The sequence below is a fragment of the Stegostoma tigrinum genome, chromosome 6 (genome assembly GCF_030684315.1).
Source record: "Stegostoma tigrinum isolate sSteTig4 chromosome 6, sSteTig4.hap1, whole genome shotgun sequence".
Lineage (NCBI taxonomy): Eukaryota > Metazoa > Chordata > Chondrichthyes > Orectolobiformes > Stegostomatidae > Stegostoma > Stegostoma tigrinum.
Window position 1 is genome coordinate 58,833,090 of NC_081359.1, and position 23,033 is coordinate 58,856,122.

The 23,033-nt window shown below is 44.2% G+C and overlaps 1 protein-coding gene across 7 annotated transcripts in view; it reads left to right on the forward strand.

Moving 5' to 3' along the window:
• The window catches only part of nars2 (asparaginyl-tRNA synthetase 2, mitochondrial), an 83,808-nt gene that overhangs the window by 6,873 nt on the left and 53,902 nt on the right, over positions 1-23,033 (forward strand). For 2 of the 7 annotated variants that reach the window (XM_059646586.1, XM_059646585.1), the window contains exons 2-5: positions 2,776-2,885; positions 6,401-6,521; positions 13,856-13,996; positions 18,157-18,237. The exons of 2 other annotated variants lie outside the window; for them this stretch is intronic. In XM_059646586.1, the coding sequence (XP_059502569.1) occupies positions 2,776-2,885; positions 6,401-6,521; positions 13,856-13,996; positions 18,157-18,237 (453 nt within the window). The remainder of the gene's footprint in view (positions 1-2,775; positions 2,886-6,400; positions 6,522-13,855; positions 13,997-18,156; positions 18,238-23,033) is intronic. 3 more of the 7 variants (XM_059646589.1, XM_059646588.1, XM_059646587.1) reach the window with 2 other exon arrangements.

Below are 23,033 nucleotides of genomic sequence, written 5' to 3' on the forward strand. Positions count from 1 at the left end.
GAATCAAGTACAGGAACTGGGATACCTTGCTGCAGTTATACAGGGCATTGGTGAGACCACACCTGAAATATTCTGTGCGGTATTTGTCTCCTTATCTGAGGAGGATGTTCTGGCTATGGAGGGACTGCAATAAAGGATTGCCAGACTGATTCCTGGAATGGCGGAACTGTCATATGAAGACAGATTTGATCAGTTTGGGCTATATTCACTAGAGTTTAGAAAAATGAGGTGATCAGGATCTCAGAAAACTATAAAATTCCAGCCAGACTAGATAGGAAGGATGTTCTTGATGACCAAAGAGTCCAGAGCTAAGGATCATGGCTTAAGAATACGTGGCAAACCATTTAGGACTTAGACGAGGAGAAAATCCTTCCCCTAAATAGAGTGGTAAGCCTCTGCAATTATCTTCCACATAAAACGGGTAAGGCCAAAACTTTGATTGTTTTCAGGCAGTTGCTATTGTTCCTAGGACTATAGGGATCAAAGGGTATGGGAAGAAAATGGGACCAAGTTAATGAGTTGGATGATCAGCCATGATCATATTGAATGGTGCAGTAAGCTCAGATGGCTGAATGGTCTATTCCTGAACCTGTTTTCTAAGGTTCAAGTAACTGCACAATATCAGAAAATAAAATCTGCTAATCCCTCAAAATCTTTGCCAACTCCAGAGGGAGAAAGGATATTAAGGTTTGACTGTTTAATTTACACCTGAAGCACTGTCACTTTGAGCTACTAAACCAAGACTCTAATGTTACCTTCTGGGTAAAAGATTCCATGACACCATTTATAGAAGAGGCTTGCCTGTGGGGTGTTACAGCAAAGAGTGAGTGAGAGCAGTTGTGAGGCCAAAATAGATCAGAGAGGAAGTTCCAGAGAGAGCAGCTGTGAGGTAGAAACAGTGCTTAGAGAGCAAATCCCAGGAAGAGCAGTTGCAGAGTCGAAGCAGAGCAGAGAGTGAGTTCTAGACTGAACAGTTAGAGACCATGTATGGAAGGAATATGCTGTGATATTAACGGGAAAAAGCGGTTGATTGTCTGTTCTAGATTTCCTATTTATCTCAACTTAGGAATTTCAGTTGGGACAAGTAGTAAATTAATTGCACAAGTAGGAGTAGAGGCATTATTTAAATACTTAAACAGGTAATTACTCAAGTAAAATATAATAAAGAAGACTGGGAAGTGATATAGGAGAGGGCAGGGTGACTAATGGCACAATAATAATGTCCCTACCTCTGAGCCAGGAGGCCCAGGTTCAAGTCTTAGCTACTCCAGAGGTGTGTAATAATATCTCTGGAGGTACTTGGTGGGGTGGGTGGAGGAGGTGCTAGTCTGCTTAGCCTGCTTTGTGTTGTATGGTATTGGGCTTTTGATTATTGTTGGGAATATACTCATTCAGGCATGTCGAAAATATTCCGTTATACCCCTAACGTGTTCCTTTTAGATTTAGTTTTGTAACTACAGGTACTTGAACAAAGCTTTCAATGTTGGGAAAGTCCTAGAGGTGAAGGTGATGCTATTCAACATGGTTCATGGAATGAAAGGATGCAAAAATTGGGCCTGTACTCATTGAAGTTTCGAAGAATTTAAGGTGTTCTTATCGAATTATACAAGGTTCTGAGAGAGCATGGCAGAATTAATGCTGAGAGGATGTTTCCTCTCAGGGAGAGGAATAAGGTATATAAAATTAGAGGGCCTGTTTTAAAGATAAGGGGTCTCCAATTTAAAGCAGAAAAATAGCAAAAGTCTTTTTGCTAGGTTGGGGATGTTCAAAATGTTGGGGCATAGTTTTAATTTGAGAGGAGCAAGATTTGAAAGTGACCTGAGAGGTAACTTTCTTCAGAGAGTGGCTAGCAAGTGGAATGAACTGCTAGAGAAGATGATCAATGCAGGTACAGTTACAACATTTTAAAAACATTTAGATGGGTACATGAAAAGGAAATGTTTGAGGGATATGGACTAAATGCAGGCAAATGGGACTTCTCTTAATTTGGGAAACTTGGTTGGCATAAACGAGTTGGACTGAATGATCTGTTTCCATGTTCTTTGACGCTATAATATTTTAAACTTACAGTAACTAAAAGGTGTGAAGACAACTGACTAAAGTTATCTGAAAGTTCAGTTTGAGGGCTGGGTCAGTCATGACATGGCAGATATTTTAATAAGGCATTTTGTAACAATTGTCAATATACATTGTGAGAAATATAGTTTCACATTGAAAGAATGGGTGTCATCAGCACGTGGGGAAACTGGCATATTTTTAGATAATCTGAGGGACAACATGGAATAGAAATAGCTGGGCCCAAGACTGCATTCTTGGGGAACAAGATAGTTCTGTGAGAATTAGAAGAGAAGCAATTGTATCATTGCTTTGGTTACCATAAACAAAAATAAAATCCTGTCCTGCCTAACTCTGAAGTGGAGGAGAGGTGTCAGAGGGGATTGGCACGATCAATTGTGTGAAAGCCTGCAGTCAGAGCAAGAAGAATGAGGCAGGATAGTTTGCCTTTGTTATTCTTGGACAGAATATCATTTATGACTGACAGCAACTTGAGTACTATAATGGATGGAAATTTTATTCAAGTCATTTGAGAGTGGAGCACTGGAAAAGATAAACAAAGATTTGGGAGACCTCAGCAATTTCATAGACTGTATTGTCAGTCTATTTTTGGTAGAAATTTTTGGAACTTTAAAATTACAATACCAATTTTTTTTTCATTTGCAGATTTCTTCCTTGTAAAAGTAAATTTTCAGTCTAACACATTTTTTTTCCATCAAGGGCTGGGTACGGGCTGTACGTGCACAGAAGGAAATTACGTTTTTGAATATTAATGATGGAAGTTCATTACAAAATCTTCAAATAGTTGCACAGCCAGATTTAGATATCAGGTGAGGAAATGCCCCTTCCATGGTGTTGATTTGGTTATAAAGTTTGATCTTCATAGAAAAATATTGTATACTTAAGTCTCAAATGTTCGGGCTGGGTTGTAAATTTACATACTGGCAGTAAAGGTGATATTTTGTACATGAGACCATTGGCTGTCATGTACATGCCAGTTGTCTGCAGACCGAGACAGCTCAACCTACAAGGTGTTAAAAAGAAACGAAATTTATATGGCTTCTTGTTACATTCTCTAGATTTCCCAAAGTACTTCCTCAGCAGTAATTACCTTTTTGAATTGCTATTGCAATGGCCAAGTTCCATAAATGGCAAATAAATCAATAATCAATTGTTTTTGTTGTTAGAGTTTATCGTATTTGAGTTTCCACTTAGCCTTATTCTTTTGACTGTGAATGGGAGGATTGGATGTTGTACATGGAATGTATCTTTTAACAGTTAACAATCATTTACTATAGGATATTGTTTCTGAATAACAATTTAAAATTTGATTAATTTTTAAATTTTGTAATTCTTCATTTTATTTGGATGGTTTTGTTCTAATTCATCTGTCAACCTTTTTCAATAAATTGGATGAACACATCTAGTAAAATGCTAAGAATTTTTAGATGGTCTCATTAATTGACTCTTTGCACCATAGCATAACTATGGAGTTAGTATTAAGAAGGGCTTGTGATTGCTTTACGTGTCAATACCTGTTTGATCTCCGTATGCTGTACTATTTGTATCTGTGGGCATGCTCACTGGAAAGTGCTGAACATGAAGGCAAAAATAGTGATCCCCCCCCCACAATTTCTTATGGACAGTCATGAATTTAAACTGCTAATCTATTGTACTTGGTGAATTGTTTCAAAGATTGGTTTCGAAGTTAGAAAAGTACAGCACAGGAATGGGCCCTTCAGTCCCCGATGTTGTGCTGAGCATGACACCAAATGAAACCAATCCTTTCTGCTTGCCCGTGGTCCAAATCCCTACATGTCTTGCGTATTTGTGTGCTTATCCAAAGGCCCCTTAAATGCCCTTATTGTATCTGCCTCCACCACCATCCCTGGTTGTGTGTTCCAGACTCTTACCACACTGTGTAAAAATAAAACTTGCCCCTCGCATCTCCTTTGATCTTCCCCACTCTCACCTTAAACACATGCCCCCTAGTATTAGCCATTTTGTTCATGTGTCCTTGCTAGTTGTTCTTTCTTCTACTTCTAGGTAGCACTTAACACATTTACTTCTCACCTTTCCATCCCTTAACCCAGTTTGCATTGCCTGATATAATGCTAACAGCTTTGTTTTTTTCTCCCCACATAGGTAAGTTGAACATGAGTTAAATTGACATCAAGATGGTAAAATTGTGCCGAAAAGATTTATAAAGGATTATATGTGATAAAGTAAACTAGTCAGTCAGTATTAACGCAGATTAACAAGTTATGCTTTTTGTTCCAACCCTAACCCTATCGCAGGGACAGCAAATCAACTTAAATCAACTTCCCTGTCCCTAGATTTGCAACACAGTAAAATTTGAAACATTTAATGATCTTTAAAATCCTTCAATTATTCCTAACCAGTCTTGAAGAATAAAAGATACCCGATACTAAAATTATAACTTAAAATAGAAATGAAGTTTACTATTAATAATGTTAATTCAGCAAAACATGGATACACAACAAAGCAATCTACTTAATCTCTCTGGTCTAAACCGAATCTTCTTTAACTAGAAACCCCCATTCTCAGACTGACAGACAGACACAGTTAAGGGATAAATTAGAAGGAAAAGGGTTAGGAATTGTAATAAAGATAATTTCAATCAAAATAAAGAACTGAGTTCTGAAGAAGGGTCATCAGACTCAAAACGTTAACTCTGCTTTCTCACCGCAGATGCTGCCAGACCTGAGTTTTTACAGCAATTTCTGCTTTTGATTTTGTTTTCCAGCATCCTCAGTTCTTTTTCTTTTTAAGAATGGTAATTAGCCTGCTCAACAGTTTCATGATGGGTGCCAGGCCTTCAGAAATCTTGGGTCAGTGGAGTTGTTCACAAGCAAGTAAACTGCAGATCTTTCTTGAATTCTGAAGTCACCAGTTCGTGCACACAGGTCTGGTAGATTTCCAGAATAATTCACCCAATTCTTACAGAAGGGTATTTTGCTATCAGAATAGTGAATAAGTCAACAACTGTAGTGAAATCTAAAGAGAAGGGGGACAAAACACAGTAGCACTCTCCAGCAACTTTTTCAAAACTGGTTCACTTTTCTTTCCTCTATTTTTCAAGCATTCTGTGTGAATGGCTGGCCAGCACCAGTCCTGCCTTGGCTGACCAATTCAACATCTAACCAGTTGCCAATCCGAAGTCTAGAATGACCGAGTGCCGAAACATCTGTGGGTTTTCTCGGACAATAGTTAGCCTGCAATTATCTCTCCAGGCTAGTTCCCATAAAAAGCATCAGTTTATTTGCTCTTTTTTGTTTTAAAACGAGTTGCTGCTTAAAATATAAAGTTTGATTTTCAACTTCAACTCATTGTTCGAAACCAAGAATGAAAAGAACACAGAAAAACAGTGATGGTTTAGATGTTCTTTTTTCAGCTATGGACAACAAAGCGCAACAAACTTGGATTGGAAAATTCTGTAGACTACTGTAAACTTTTGGAACCTTCTCGGACTTGTTTAGGTCCATGGTTCTGGGTGAAACCCCCCTACCCCCGTGTGTGCACGCACGCACACAACTGTCCCTGTCAGATATTTCTCCTCCTCCGCAATGAACATGGTGAACTGCTCCAATGTCAGCTTTCTTGTTCCTCGGATGCTGCGTGGCCTGCTGTGTTCTTCAAGTTTTACACCTTGTTATCTATCTATATAACATTGGTCCCAGTGACAAGGAACCTTGTGAATCTCTTCTGTGCACTGTCTGAAGTCTTCATATCTTTCACAAAGTGTAATCCTAGAACCAGATGCAGTACTGTAGTTGAGGCCAGTCCAGTGTTCCGTATCAGTTTAACATGACTTCCTTGCCTTTATGCTGAATTCCCTTAGTAATAAAGCCTAAGATAATATATGCTTTATTAACTGCATACTCAAAATATCCTATCGTCAATCCTCAGTGATTCGTGCATATATGTACCCAGGTTTCTCTGCTTTGGCATTCTCTTTAAAATTGTCTCTCTACTATCTTCCTACGAAAATCAATGACATTGCACTTCTCTGCATTGTATTTATTTTATTTATAACTGATATAAAACTTAGCCCATCGTATGGTTTTGTGGTTTTGTCAAACTCAGTATAGTTTCACATAATCATGGAACATAAACTATTTTACTTGAGGTTATGCAAGCAGGTGTTAAAGCTGCTGAATTTAAATACGTTGTTTAATTGCCTTACAAAGTATGATTTTAAAACATAATGTTTCTCACACCTGTAATATATGCTAACATTCATTATTTAATTCTGCAGCCCTAGTTTATTGAGCTGTTTCTGATCATGAATTTAAGGTTATTAACTTTATATTTGCTTTTACAGAGGTATAACTTTTGGTAGCGCAGTTGAAATTTGGGGGAAACTGGTACAGAGTCCCCACAAGAAACAGAGAGCAGAGCTGCTAGCTGATAAAATCAGATTGGTTGGAGCCTGTAATCCTGTGGTATGTTTGGCTTTAGGGTTTTTATCTGTAAGATAGTTAAAGTCAAAATTTATTTCTTCTTCAGTTTCTTTCTGTTTCTTAAGTTTGATGTAAAATTCTTCCCAGTAATCTCTACCAATGTCTTTTTTCTCTGCTAACTGGCTTCTTTCCTCAAAAGTTTGCGTTATAACTATTTTCTAACTGATATATTTCTGGAATCCTAATCATTTTAATTTGTCAGACCTGGCTCAGTTTTTTTCAGTCAAAAGGCAATTGTTACAGGCTTAATCCAGAAATTTGAGCCCAGCATCCATGCTGCCCTCTCCATTGCACTGCTTAGGTAGTACTGGTATTTAACTGGTATGTTGATCCAGAATCCATCTATTATCTTGAATGGATGTAAGATTACATGGTGCCATTAAGAAAAAAGCAAGATTTATTTCCCAAGTGTGCTGACAAGCATTCAGCCCTTAGCAACATGACTAAAACCAAGAATTTAGTCATTAGTGATAATGGGAACTGCAGATGCTGGAGAATCCAAGATAACAAAGTGTGAAGCTGGATGAATACAGCAGGCCAAGCAGCATCTTAGGAGCACAAAAGCTGACATTTCAGGCCTAGAGCCTTCATCAGAGAGGGGGAGAGGGAGAGAGTTCGGGAATAAATAGGGAGAGAGGGGGAGGTGGACCGAAGATGGAGAGAAAAGAAGATAGGTGGAGAGGAGAGTATAGGTAGGGAGGAGAGAGATAATGGGAACTGCAGATGCTGGAGATTCCAAGATAATAAAATGTGAGGCTGGATGAACACAGCAGGCCAAGCAGCATCTCAGGAGCACAAAAGCTGACGTTTCGGGCCTAGACCCTTCATCAGAGAGGGGGATGGGGGGAGGGAACTGGAATAAATAGGGAGAGAGGGGGAGGCGGACCGAAGATGGAGAGTAAAGAAGATAGGTGGAGAGGGTGTAGGTGGGGAGGTAGGGAGGGGATAGGTCAGTCCAGGGAAGACGGACAGGTCAAGGAGGTGGGATGAGGTTAGTAGGTAGCTGGGGGTGCGGCTTGGGGTGGGAGGAAGGGATGGGTGAGAGGAAGAACCGGTTAGGGAGGCAGAGACAGGTTGGACTGGTTTTGGGATGCAGTGGGTGGGGGGGAAGAGCTGGGCTGGTTGTGTGGTGCAGTGGGGGGAGGGGATGAACTGGGCTGGTTTAGGGATGCAGTGGGGGAAGGGGAGATTTTGAAACTGGTGAAGTCCACATTGATACCATATGGCTGCAGGGTTCCCAGGCGGAATATGAGTTGCTGTTCCTGCAACCTTCGGGTGGCATCATTGTGGCAGTGCAGGAGGCCCATGATGGACATGTCATCAAGAGAATGGGAGGGGGAGTGGAAATGGTTTGCGACTGGGAGGTGCAGTTGTTTGTTGCGAACTGAGCGGAGGTGTTCTGCAAAGCGGTCCCCAAGCCTCCGCTTGGTTTCCCCAATGTAGAGAAAGCCGCACCGGGTACAGTGGATGCAGTATACCACATTGGCAGATGTGCAGGTGAACCTCTGCTTAATGTGGAATGTCATCTTGGGGCCTGGGATGGGGGTGAGGGAGGAGGTGTGGGGACAAGTGTAGCATTTCCTGCGGTTGCAGGGGAAGGTGCCGGGTGTGGTGGGGTTGGAGGGCAGTGTGGAGCGAACAAGGGAGTCACGGAGAGAGTGGTCTCTCCGGAAAGCAGACAGGGGTGGGGATGGAAAAATGTCTTGGGTGGTGGGGTCGGATTGTAAATGGCGGAAGTGTCGGAGGATAATGCGTTGTATCCGGAGGTTGGTAGGGTGGTGTGTGAGAACGAGGGGGATCCTCTTGGGGCGGTTGTGGCGGGGGCGGGGTGTGAGGGATGTGTCGCGGGAAATGCGGGAGACGCGGTCAAGGGCGTTCTCAATCACCGTGGGGGGGAAGTTGCGGTCCTTAAAGAACTTGGACATCTGGGATGTGCGGGAGTGGAATGTCTTATCGTGGGAGCAGATGCGGCGGAGGCGGAGGAATTGGGAATAGGGGATGGAATTTTTGCAGGAGGGTGGGTGGGAGGAGGTGTATTCTAGGTAGCTGTGGGAGTCGGTGGGCTTGAAATGGACATCAGTTACAAGCTGGTTGCCTGAGATGGAGACTGAGAGGTCCAGGAAGGTGAGGGATGTGCTGGAGATGGCCCAGGTGAACTGAAGGTTGGGGTGGAAGGTGTTGGTGAAGTGGATGAACTGTTCGAGCTCCTCCCCCCAGACCTCCCACTGACTGAGGACGAACGGTCAGTCCTGAGCAAGGGGCTCACCTTTGTCCCCCTACAACCACACATCAACGAATACCAGTCACGGTCGGACATAGAGCAGTTTTTCCGCCGTCTTCGCCTGCATGCCTACTTCTTCAACCGGGAACCCAACCCTCCTTCCACTGACCCCTTCACCCGCTTCCAACACAAGTCCTCCTCCTGGACACCACCCCCAGGCCTCCTACCCTCCCTCGACCTCTTCATCTCCAACTGCCGTCGAGACATTAACCGCCTCAACCTCTCCACCCCTCTCACCCACTCCAACCTCTCCCCCGCAGAACGGGCAGCCCTCCGCTCCCTCCGCTCCGACCCCAACCTCACCATCAAACCCGCAGACAAGGGTGGCGCAGTGGTAGTATGGCGTACTGACCTCTACATCGCCGAGGCCAGACGCCAACTCTCCGACACCACCTCCTACCGCCTCCTCGATCATGACCCCACACCCGAGCACCAAACCATCATCTCCAACACCATTCATGACCTCATCACCTCAGGGGACCTCCCACCCACAGCCTCCAACCTCATTGTTCCCCAACCCCGCACGGCCCGTTTCTATCTCCTTCCCAAAATCCACAAACCTGCCTGCCCTGGTCGACCCATCGTCTCAGCCTGCTCCTGCCCCACCGAACTCATCTCCACCTATCTGGACTCCATTTTCTCCCCTTTGGTCCAGGAACTCCCCACCTATGTCCGTGACACCACCCACGCCCTCCACCTCCTCCAGGACTTCCAATTCCCTGGCCCCCAACACCGCATATTCACCATGGACGTCCAGTCCCTGTACACCTGCATTCCGCATGGAGATGGCCTCAAGGCCCTCCGCTTCTTCCTGTCCCGCAGGCCCGACCAGGCCCCCTCCACCGACACTCTCATCCGCCTAGCGGAACTCGTCCTCACACTCAACAACTTCTCTTTTGACTCCTCCCACTTCCTACAGACTAAGGGGGTGGCCATGGGCACCCGCATGGGCCCCAGCTATGCCTGCCTCTTTGTAGGTTACGTGGAACAGTCCATCTTCCGCACCTACACAGGCCCTAAACCCCACCTCTTCCTCCGGTACATTGATGACTGTATCGGCGCCGCCTCTTGCTCCCCAGAGGAGCTCGAACAGTTCATCCACTTCACCAACACCTTCCACCCCAACCTTCAGTTCACCTGGGCCATCTCCAGCACATCCCTCACCTTTCTGGACCTCTCAGTCTCCATCTCAGGCAACCAGCTTGTAACTGATGTCCATTTCAAGCCCACCGACTCCCACAGCTACCTAGAATACACCTCCTCCCACCCACCCTCCTGCAAAAATTCCATCCCCTATTCCCAATTCCTCCGCCTCCGCCGCATCTGCTCCCACGATAAGACATTCCACTCCCGCACATCCCAGATGTCCAAGTTCTTTAAGGACCGCAACTTCCCCCCCACGGTGATTGAGAACGCCCTTGACCGCGTCTCCCGCATTTCCCGCGACACATCCCTCACACCCCGCCCCCGCCACAACCGCCCCAAGAGGATCCCCCTCGTTCTCACACACCACCCTACCAACCTCCGGATACAACGCATTATCCTCCGACACTTCCGCCATTTACAATCCGACCCCACCACCCAAGACATTTTTCCATCCCCACCCCTGTCTGCTTTCCGGAGAGACCACTCTCTCCGTGACTCCCTTGTTCGCTCCACACTGCCCTCCAACCCCACCACACCCGGCACCTTCCCCTGCAACCGCAGGAAATGCTACACTTGTCCCCACACCTCCTCCCTCACCCCCATCCCAGGCCCCAAGATGACATTCCACATTAAGCAGAGGTTCACCTGCACATCTGCCAATGTGGTATACTGCATCCACTGTACCCGGTGCGGCTTTCTCTACATTGGGGAAACCAAGCGGAGGCTTGGGGACCGCTTTGCAGAACACCTCCGCTCAGTTCGCAACAAACAACTGCACCTCCCAGTCGCAAACCATTTCCACTCCCCCTCCCATTCTCTTGATGACATGTCCATCATGGGCCTCCTGCACTGCCACAATGATGCCACCCGAAGGTTGCAGGAACAGCAACTCATATTCCGCCTGGGAACCCTGCAGCCATATGGTATCAATGTGGACTTCACCAGTTTCAAAATCTCCCCTTCCCCCACTGCATCCCTAAACCAGCCCAGTTCATCCCCTCCCCCCACTGCACCACACAACCAGCCCAGCTCTTCCCCCCCACCCACTGCATCCCAAAACCAGTCCAACCTGTCTCTGCCTCCCTAACCGGTTCTTCCTCTCACCCATCCCTTCCTCCCACCCCAAGCCGCACCCCCAGCTACCTACTAACCTCATCCCACCTCCTTGACCTGTCCGTCTTCCCTGGACTGACCTATCCCCTCCCTACCTCCCCACCTACACCCTCTCCACCTATCTTCTTTACTCTCCATCTTCGGTCCGCCTCCCCCTCTCTCCCTATTTATTCCAGTTCCCTCCCCCCATCCCCCTGTCTGATGAAGGGTCTAGGCCCGAAACGTCAGCTTTTGTGCTCCTGAGATGCTGCTTGGCCTGCTGTGTTCATCCACCCTCACATTTTATTATCATAGGTAGGGAGGAGATAGGTCAGTCCCGGCCCGGGAAGACGGACAGGTCAAGGAGGCGGGATGAGGTAGTAGGTCGGAAATGGAGGTGCAGCTTGAGGTGGGAGGGGATGGGTGAGAGGAAGAACAGGTTAGGGAAGCGGAGACAGGCTGGGCTGGTTTTGGGATACAGTGGGGGGAGGGGACAAGCTGGGCTGGTTTTGGGATGCAGTGGGGGAAGGGGAGATGTTGAAGCTTGTGAAGTCCACATTGATACCATTGGGCTGCAGGGTTCCCAAGCGGAATTATGAGTTGCTGTTCCTGCAACCTTCGGGCAGCATCATTGTGGCACTGCAGAAGGCCCATGATGGGCATGCCGTCTGAGGAATGGGAGGGGGAGTTAAAATGGTTCACGACTGGGAGGTGCAGTTGTTTATTGTGAACCGAGCAGAGGTGTTCTGCAAAGCGGTCGCCAAGCCTCCGCTTGGTTTCCCCAATGTAGAGGAAGCCACACCGGGTATAATGGATACAGCATACCACATTGGCAAATGTGCAGGTGAACATCTGCTTAATATGGAAAGTCATCTTGGAGCCTGGGATGGGGGTGAGGGAGGAGGTGTGGGGGCAAGTGTAGCACTTCCTGCGGTTTCAGGGGAAAGTGCCGGGTGTGGTTGGGTTGGAGGGCAGTGTGGAGCGGACAAGGGAGTCACGGAGAGAATGGTCTCTCCGGAAGGCAGACAAGGGTGGGGCTGGAAAAATGTCTTGGGTGGTGGGGTCAGATTGTAGATGGTGGAAGTGTCGGAGGATGATACGTTGTATCCGGAGGTTGGTGGGGTGGTATGTAAGAACAAGGGGGATCCTCTTGGGGTGGTTGTGGCGGGGGCAGGGTGTGAGGGATGTGTTGCGGGGGACGCGGTCAAGGGCATTCTCGACCACTGCGGGGGGAAAGTTGCAGTCCTTGAAGAACGTGGACATCTGGGATGTGCGGGAGTGGAATGCCTCATCCTGGGAGCAGATGAGGCAGAGAAGTTGGGAATAGGGGATGGAATTTTTGCAGGAGGGTGTTTGGGAGGAGGTGTATTCTGGGTAGCTGTGGGAGTCGGTGGGCTTGAAATGGACATCAGTTTCTAGCTGGTTACCTTTGGAGACTGGAAGGCCCAGGAAGGTGAGGGATGTGTTGGAGATGGCCCAGGTGAACTTGAGGTTGAGGTGGAAGGTGTTGGTGAAGTGGATGAACTGTTGGAGCTCCTCTGGGGAGCAAGAGGCGGCACCGATACAGTCATCAATGTGACGGAGGAAGAGGCGGGGTTTGGGGCCTGTGTAGGTGCGGAAGAGGGACTGTTCCACGTAACCTACAAAGAGGCAGGCATAGCTTGGGCCCATACAGGTACCCATGGCCACCCCCTTTGTCTGTAGGAAGTGGGAGGAATCACAAGAGAAGTTGTTGAGGGTGAGGACGAGTTCCTGCCTGGCCTGGTCGACCCATTGTCTCATCCTGTTCCTGCCCCTCCGAACTCATCTCCACCTACCTGGGCTCCATTTTCTCCCCTTTGGTCCAGGAACTCCCTACCTACGTCCGTGACACCACCCACGCCCTCCACCTCCTCCAGAACTTCCAATTCCCTGGCCCCCACACCTCATTTTCACCATGGACGTCCAGTCCCTATACACCTGTATTCCTCATGCAGATGACCTGAAGGCCCTTTGCTTCTTCCTGTCCCGCAGGCCCAACCAGTCCCCCTCCACCGACACCCTCATCCGCCTAGCCGAACTCGTAATTTTTTTTGTTTCTTTTTAAAATGTGGAGAACGTTTTGTTTTTATGATATGAACATTTGGAGCCCTCTTGTTAATGTAGTTTGCATTTTTGACACACAATCACTTTTCAATAATTTCCCAGTATGGAATATTGTCTGTATTTATCACAGCTGTTTTTGCTCTCTTGTATTCCATACATTTTAACGCTGATCTGAAATTTAAATTGATGACTTGGTTCTCGGGAAATGTCAGTGAGCAGTCTTGAAGAGTGCAGAATTTTAGATCTGCATGTGGTGAAGGAGTTGTGATTTATTTTTGGAAGCGTCTACTGTGAACCATTGTACCATGGAAGTGCACTGAATAGAGACCAAATACTATAACTCAATACAGAAGAACCAATGGGACACTCTTGCAAATCTTCCATAAACTTTTGTTAATATGTGACATTAATAAAAATCAGGAAACATGTTCATTGACCTACTGTGCAGTTTTGCGCTGAGTAGCTAATACACATTATACAAGGAAACCAGAAAGCAAAAAAAAGTAAGTTTGAGTTTGCATTGATGTTTGAATTTACCTTTCTGATTTCTGTCTATCAACGAAGACCTACTTTTAATTTTGTTTTTTGATTTTTGACTCTATTCTGTATATTAACTTGCAAATAATTCAATAATCTTACATAGAGTATAGACCAAAATTTTCCCGAGAAAATAATCTTGTGAAATTATTTGGATGTTTGCATTTAATCATAGAATTTGCCATTCAAGATCAAGGAGAGGCATTCGCTGGAATACGTAAGACAGTTTCCTCATCTTCGTTGCAAAACAAATATTTTCAGTTCACTTCTCAGAATACGAAGTGAAGCATCCACAGCTATTCATTCATTTTTCAAAGTAAGTTGAGTATAATATGTACAAATATTTATATTAGTATAGTAAATAATGGGAAACCCCTTTTTATAAATACATCATTTGAAAGCTATTGTTATTCACAAAAGAACAGATTCTAAGATTCAGTAGTTGCTGCGTAAATTTTCCTTTCTTCAAATCTGACCTACTGAGCTAAGAACTTGTGATGAACTTCCACCCAAGTACAAAATTAGTTATAAATTACCAATAACTTGTGATGACACCCTGTAAGATAGCACTTGCTTTGAAACAATAGAGCTAAAACTAACATGTCTAATCCACTAGTTGGTTTTCCTACCGTCCCTGAATAAGCCTACAACCTCCCTTTGAACCTCTCTTGGCATCCTCATAGGGGTCTATCCAAAGTTTCTCACCACCATCCTAGGAAGAAGGCTCTCCCTATCCACCCTATCTGACCCTCTGATTATTTTATATGTCTCAATTAAGTCACCTCTCAACCTTCTTCTCTCTAACAAGAACAGCCTCAAGTCCCTCAGCCTTTCCTCGTAAGACCTTCCCTCCATACCAGGCAACATCCTAGTAAATCTCCTCTGCACCCTTTCCAAAGCTTCTACATTCTTCTTATAATGCAGTGACCAGAACTGTACGCAAAACTCCAAGTGCGGCCGCGCCAGAGTTTTGTACAGCTGCAGCATAACCTCATGGTTCCGGAACTCGAACCCTCTATTAATAAAAGCTAAAACGCTGTATGCCTTCTTAACAACCCTGTCAACCTGGGTGGCAACTTTCAAGGATCTGTGTACATGGACACCAAGATCTCTCTGCTCATCTACACAACTAAGAATCTTACCCTTAGCCCAGTACTTTGCCTTCCCGTTACTCCTACCAAAGTGCATCACCTCACACTTGTCCACATTAAACTCCATTTGCTACCTCTCAGCCCAGCTCTGCAGCTTATCTGTGTCTCTCTGCAATCTACAGCATCCTTTGTCACTATCCACAACTCCACCGACCTTAGTGTCGTCTGCAAATTTACTAACCCATCCTTCTACGCCCTCATCCAGGTCATTTATCAAAATGACAAACAGCAGTGGACCCAACACCGACCCTTGCTGTACACCACTAGTAACTGGTCTCCAGGATGAACATTTCCCATCAACTACCACCCTCTGTCTTCTTTCAGCAAGCCAATTTCCAATCCAAACTGCTATATCTCCCACAATCCCATTCCTCCGCATTTTGTACAATAGCCTACTGTGGGAAACCTTATCGAATGCCTTGCTGAAATCCATATACACCACATCAACCGGTTTACGCTCATCTACCTGTTTGGTCACCTTCTCAAATAACTCAATAAAGGTTTGTGAGGCACGACCTTCCCTTCACAAAACCGCGCTGACTATCCCTAATCAATTTATTCTTTTCTAGATGATTATAAATCCTATCCCTTATAACCTTTTCCAACACTTTACCAACAACTGAGGTAAGGCTCACTGATCTATAATTACCAGGGTTGTCTCTACTCCCCTTCTTGAATAGGGGAACCACATTTGCTATCCTCCAGTCATCTTGCACTATTCCTGTAGACAATGACGAGTTAAAGATCAATGCCAAAGGCTCAGCAATCTCGTCCCTGGCTTCCCGGAGGATCCTAGGATAAATCCCATGCGGCCCAGGGGCCTTATCTATCTTCACCCTCTGTAGGATTTCTAATACCTCTTCCTTGTGAACCTCAATCCCACCTAGTCTAGTAGCCTGTATCTCAGTATTCTCCTCGACAACATTGTCGTTTTCTGGAGTGAATACTGTCGAAAAATATTCATTTAGCGCTTCCCCTATCTCCTCTGACTCCACACACAACTTCCCACTACTATCCTTGATTGGTCCTAATCTTACTTTCGTCATTCTTTAAGTACATTTAAGTCATCATTGGACAAGCATATGGACGTACATGGAATAGTGTAGGTTAGATGGGCTTCAAATCGGTATGACAGGTCAGCACAACATCGAGGGCCGAAGGGCCTGTACTGTGCTGTGGTGTTCTATGTTCTATGAGCAGAACCTCTAAATGCTCTCCGACTGATCTTTCCTTCTCACCCCACCTGCTGGCATCCATTCTGGCCACATTATTCTTTTCTCATTCATCCCTCCAGTGCTAACCCTGTGGATTCTGCAAGTAGGTTGGCTCTCTCTGCTGCGTATGTCCTTCCAAATTGTTCATTCACCTATGAATGAACCCTTTGCAATCCAATAACCGATGACTATGATTGTATCAACATAATGAACTTGATGGAAGTTTGGCAGATGGGGCATGACACTTCACCATTTAAAACAAAAGTCTTCTCTTGTGGCTGTAATATCTTTCTTTTATCCCTTGTGACTATATCCTCTCCTACTTATTATGCCCAGATCACTGCAGAAGTTATGTAGCACTTGCACAAATTAGACCTTCAGTTGGTCTCCTGCTACTCTGACACCTTCTGTTTCCTCCTGTTTAATGTCTGTCTCCTTGCCTTTAAAATACTAATTCTCTACTTCGCATATAGGTACCATGACAGATTTCTTAATAAGATGTTTTCACTGTTTTCCTTCCTCAGCAACAAGTGACTTCTTAGCCTTGGTGATTTTAATATCTGTCTCAATTCCTCATCATGTTACCCTCTGAATTCACTGTCCTTCTGTACTGTCTTTATTTTTCACTCCACATAAGCTCCTCAACTCATTGCAGCCAATCCCTCGTCACTCTCGAGGTCCTGTGTGCTCCCATTATATCAGTCGTACATAAATTAATTGCTGATATTTGCTGAAAACACAAAAATACATAGGAAAATGAGTGGTGAAGAAAGCATTAGGTACCTACAAAGGGATATAGATTAACTACGCAAAGATATGGCAAATAATGTAATGTGGGAAAATGTGAAATTTTCCATTTGATGAAAGAATAAAAAGGAATCATTATTCAAATGGTGAGAGGTTGTAGACGTATGAGATCTCTCTGCATTTCAGTGTCCTGGTACATGAATCACAAGGTTAGAATGCAGGTACAGCAAGTACTCAGGATAGCTAACAATATTTTGTTTATTCTAAGAGGGATTGAATGCAAAAGTAAGGAGGTTATGCTTTAGTTATACACAGCTTTAGTGAGACTGCATCTGGAGTATTGTGTACAGTTCTGGTCATCACATGTACGGAATGATGTCACTGCATTCGTAGCAGTTCCGAGAAAGCTTACTAGACCTGGAATGAGAGGACTACCTTGAGGAAAGGCTAAACAGGCTAGGCCTATACCCTCTGGAGTTTAGAAAAGTCCGAGGTGGCTTAGCTTAACTTAAACATTAAACATTCTGAGGGGACTTAACCATATGGATGAACTAGGGGTCTAATCCTTCCCAAACAGCAACAGATCAAAGCAGCAGTGCCACGTTGTTTGTTAGATTCCAAAGGAGGTAAATTCAGCACTGTTCATTTCTTTTTCTTTTACTGGATGAAACTATTGCTGGCAACGTCAGTATTTGCAGTCCATTTGTCATAGGTATACTTACTGTCCTACTGGCGAGGGAATTCCAGAATTTTGATTTAAATTTTAGTCTCTAATTGACTAAAAACAGAAAATAGTAGAAGTATTCAGAAAGTTGAGCACCATTGGTGGGGAGAAGAAGAGTTAACATTTGAGCACTATAACTTTTCAACTCGTTGAGTACTGCATCAAGGAAATAGAGCTTACTTCTTACTCACATTATGCAAATTTGTTCAAAATTTACTGCTGTATTCTTTTTTAAAGCCTTCTGGACGTTGATGCTTGCTGCTGTAAATTGGAAATGGTAGGCAGTGGATCTACTGGTTATACTTTGACATTTGTCTTCTGTTGGAATGATCTGCTGCTGATTAGATGGATTTCAGACAATGCAAGTGAAATCAATTCCTTACCAAATCATGTCCAAGCTTCCTGAGGGAAGTTGTGCTACTGCCCAATACTGAAGTCTCTCATGACTAAATTAAATCCAGTTATAGTCACCTGTGTAGGTGCAAACTAAATCAAGTGCCAACAAAATAATCCAAATGCCAGTACGTCAACAGATGCTAACAAAATTTGTCTCAAGTTGTTTCAAACAGCTCTGAGGAGTATGCAGAACAGAGTGAACCAAATAGATAGTAACTACTTTCAACTTTGTTTAAAATTGCAGAGCAATGGATTTGTTCATATACACACACCCATAATAACGTCAAATGATTGTGAAGGAGCTGGGGAGCTCTTCCAAATTGAAGTAAGTACTGTCCAGAAATAGAAGTTGTGTAGACTGATTAGTGATAATGAAATGTGAGCCTGGATGAACACAGCAGGCCCAGCAGCATCTCAGGAGCACAAAAGCTGACGTTTCGGGCCTAGACCCTTCATCAGAGAGGGGAATGGGGTGAGGGTTCTGGAATAAATAGGGAGAGAGGGGGAGGCGGACCGAAGATGGAGAGAAAAGAAGATAGGTGGAGAGGAGAGTATAGGTGGGGAGGTAGGGAGGGGATAGGTCAGTCTAGGGAAGACGGACATGTCAAGGAGGTGGGATGAGGTTAGTAGGTAGGAGATGGAGGTGCGGCTTGGGGTGAGAGGAAGGGATGGGTGAGAGGAAGAACAGGTTAGGGAGGCAGAGACAGGTTGGACTGGTTTTGGGATGCAGTGGCTGGAGGGGAAGAGCTGGGCTGGTTGTGTGGTGCAGTGGGGGCAGGGGACGAACTGGGCTGGTTTTGGGATGCAGTGGGGGAAGGGGAGATTTTGAAGCTGGTGAAGTCCAAATTGATACCATTGGACTGCAGGGTTCCCAAGCGGAATATGAGTTGCTGTTCCTGCAACCTTCGGGTGGCATCATTGTGGCAGTGCAGGAGGCCCATGATGGATATGTCATCTAAAGAATGGGAGGGGGAGTGGAAATGGTTTGCGACTGGGAGGTGCAGTTGTTTATTGCGAGCCGAGCGGAGGTGTTCTGCAAAGGGGACCCCAAGCCTGATTAGTATTTTTTTTCGCTACCATTCTTGCACCACTAATGTGCCAACATTGGAAAATCCTATAATAATCAATTAATATCGCAAAAGAGCTATAGTTGAAGCTTTTGTTTCACTTTCTATCACTGGACATTGAGAATAGACCGAGCGGTTGGTTACTGGCCCGCTGACATTTGTCGTTTTTTTTATCTTGGATGGGACATATGTGGGCAATTTTCCATTTTGGCTTGTTTCATTTCATCGTCTTTTATTTTGTTAATAAACTTCTGTTTCATTGCTAAAGTAAAATCTGCAGCATTGTGTGCATATGTTTCTGTGAAACACCACTTCATTGAAATGAGATTAAATCAAAATATATAATGTGGCTTTACTGAAACAGTTTGGCTAAGGTTTTAGCCAGTTCTGGAGTACAAAATTAGTACTTCTTCAGCATGTTGTCATAGCCCACAGGAGTGAATTGATTTGGCTGAAGATTAATAACTGTGAACCAAGATCAATGTCCACTCAGCACTTGTGGCTACAGATCCTTGCAAATGGTTCAGCCATTTTGCATCGATAAACTGGGCTGAGCCGTCACTGAAAATAGGGATATTTGTGAAACCACCTCAGTGAATTGTTTAATTGCCTAACACCATTCACAACTGAAAGTGATATGACTATACAGCTTAGGTCTAATCTATTGCTTCCGGGTTCACTTAACTCTATCTACTCCATGTCCCCACTATTGTTTGACATGCAAGTCACCCTGTATTGTCACTTCATTTGGCTGACACCTCATTTTTAGTTATCTTTTGTGCTGCCCAAGCATTTTCACCTTCATTGAACCAGGATTTATTCCCTTCCTTGATTGATGATAAAGGTACAGAGGGGAATATGCTGGTTTGTGAGGTTGCAATTTGTTTCAATACTCTTCTATGTCTGATGGTGGTTTCCGGTGCCTTGTTGATGCCCAGTCTTGAGATGCTAGATTTGTTTGAAATCCATCCTACTTAACGTGTTGATAGTCCCATGAAACACAATGGAGGGTATCATCAGTGAAAAAGCATGACTCATCTCAACAAGTCTGTGCGGTGTTCACTCCTAACGATAATGTTATTTATAGCGAGTGTTTTGGTGAGCCTATGGAAGGTGGTGAGGCTGCCTGACAGTTGTGTCACTTAGGACTTGCCCTGCTCAGTTGGTCACATGCTAGCGAGCCAATCTTGGGGATGTTCCCCAAAATCAGAGTGCATTCTGTGCCCTTCTCACCACACCTCAGAGCTTCCTACAAGTGATAACAAAGTGTGAACCTGGATGAACACAGCAGCTTCACACTTTGTTATCTTGGATTCTCCAGCATCTGCAGTTCCCATTATCACTCCCTACAAGTGATGTTCGACTTGGAGGAGTACTGATTCATTAACTGAAGGGACCTTGGAGGTGATGTTCAGCAGGAGATTCCTTGCCCTTGCTTTGACCTGATATCATGAGATTTCATCGGGCCTGGAGTCAGTGTACAGTTCTCACAATTTTGTCAAAAGCCCCAGATGTTAATATTGAGGATTTTACAGTCTTGCCAGCACTGTGTGTGTCGTTTCCATTGCGTTGCTCAATGCTGCTGGCCCATCCAGCTTAATTCCTTTCATTAAACTTTCTGGTGGGTCAACAAGACTGAGTAATTTACAAGGCCGTTTCAGATGGACGTTAGGAGTTGACCATATTGCTGTGGTTCTTGAAGTCACATGAAGGCCAGACTAGGCGAGCATGGCAGATTATTGTCTCCAGAAGTGCATTAGCCAACCATATGGGTTTTTGCAACAATATGCACTTGTTTCATGGTCATCATTAGGATCCTTGCTTCTAGGTCCAGATATTTATTACTTCTTTTCTTGCATAGGATGAAGGTGTCTTTTTTTTAAAACCCATCTCTAATTGCAGTTAATCCAGAGGAGTTGCATGGCTGTGGGTCTGGAGTCACATGTGGAATGGCAGCTTCCTTCCCTAAAGGACATTAGTTCCCCAGATTTGTTTTTCCAACAATAATCATGATTAGACACTTGATTCCAGATGTTTTTCTTTGTTGAATTCAAATGCCACCATTTGCCATCGTGGGATTCGAACCCAGGTCCCCAGAACATTATCTGGATGTTTGGATTAACAGTCCAGGGATAATACAACTAGACCATTGCCTTCCCTTTCAAAACCAAGTAGTGACATCCTTTAACAACTTGTACAACTAAGTTGTTTGAAGTCAGCTAATGGAAATAAGTGAACTTGGATTATTTGTGTCTTTCAAATTTCAGAATGCAACACAATACAGTTAACTGTTTTGCAGCTTCACCCATTGCAAAAATAAACAAGACTTAATGTAAGAAAATGTACATGTCAGAGAAATCGTGGTAAATTTCATGCAGTGATTCTTTGATGCCACAAGATGGTGACAGCCTGTTTTCATGAGCATTATCATCAACTCACCATACAGCTTTATCTTAGTGGTGGCAAATCAGTGTTGTAACTGAATCAAAACTTCATGGTTTTGATTGTTTGCAAATGTAACAAAAATTGTATGTTTGTCATATTGATTGTGCAGATTAATCACCTTCCTGCTATTCAACAAAAACGGCACATATCCTATGCTTGGTAGGTCAGTCAACAACAAAATGTCGAACAGTGGGCTTATATTATGGGTTTGAATCTATTATTACAATTTATTTAATATTGTATGACATCTTCATTGAGTATTTAGTATGTGAGATCATTTTCCTTTGCTATTCTCTGCATTCTGGGTACATGATGCCATTAAGTAAGAACTTACTGTTTGTGCGGCAAATTGTAGATAAATGCTCCTTCATGAAATCTCGTATTCATTTTAGTAAAACAAATGGAAGTAGTGCTCATGGGAGCAGGGAAAAGAACTGCACATTTGTCATGAAGATTTTATTTTGGATTAGCTGGAAGGCGTTTAACATTTTCTGTTACTGTGCTATTTGTTTCATGTCTGCAAATGTTGCAAAGACTTGCCAGATGAAATCTGTGATCAATCACATAAGCAACTGTCTGAAGTGGATGCATTGCTAGGATTATGCTCTTGGTTTGCATTATTCTGTTACATCTATTTGACTGGTTCTAAAGAATGCTGTCCATGACTTTCTATGAAATTTTAATGATGTGTTTCATTTTCTCCATAATTGCTTTTACATCACTTGGATTTCGGTTGGCTTCTCTACAAAATAAATCACAGTTTTTGGATGCAAGTATCAGCAAATTGTTTATCAACTCTACCAGAAACAATTCTTAGATCAATTGATGTGAAATGTTCACTTTTCCACCTTTTGACAGCACTTTGTAAAAGTCACCATCCCTACTGAGGGGTAAGGGCAGCAAGAGCATGGGAACTCCACCTGCAAGTTCCCCTCAAAGCTGCACATCATCCTGACTTAGTTTTACTGAGTCAAAATTCTGCAACATTTCCTAACATCACTGTGGATGAACCTACACCACAAGGACGACGACAGTTCAAAAAGGCACGTTTGAAAAAGAGTGGCTTAGTAGTTAGCAGGGAGGCCAGGGACATGGGTTCAGTTCCACTCTCAAGCAACTGTCTATGTGAAATTTGCACATTGTCTCTGTGTTTACGTGAGTTTCGTCCGGGTGCTCCAGTTTCCTCCCACAGGCCATAGATGGGTAGATTAGGTGGATTGGCCATGCTAAGTTTCCCATTGGGTAGGAGATATGCAGGCTAGGTGGGTTAGCCATGGGAAATGCAGGGTAATGGGGATGGTGTGGGTCCGGGTGGGATGCTCTTTGGAGGGATGGTGTGGATTTGATGGGCCAAATGGCCTGCTTCCACACTACAGAGATTGTGATTCTTTGAAGGCAGCGCCATACCACCACCTCAAGGACAGTTTGGAATGGGCAATAACTGTTGCCCTTGCCAGCAGTGTCCAGATCCCAATTTCAATTTTCAAACATATCTCACTTTTAAGGGAATTCTGAAGAAGTACATAAATCAGAAAAGCTGAATACTTAGTGTTGCAGTGCTCAATCAGTGTTCAAGCTAAGTCATATTGGAATTCTGACCTGCAGTGAA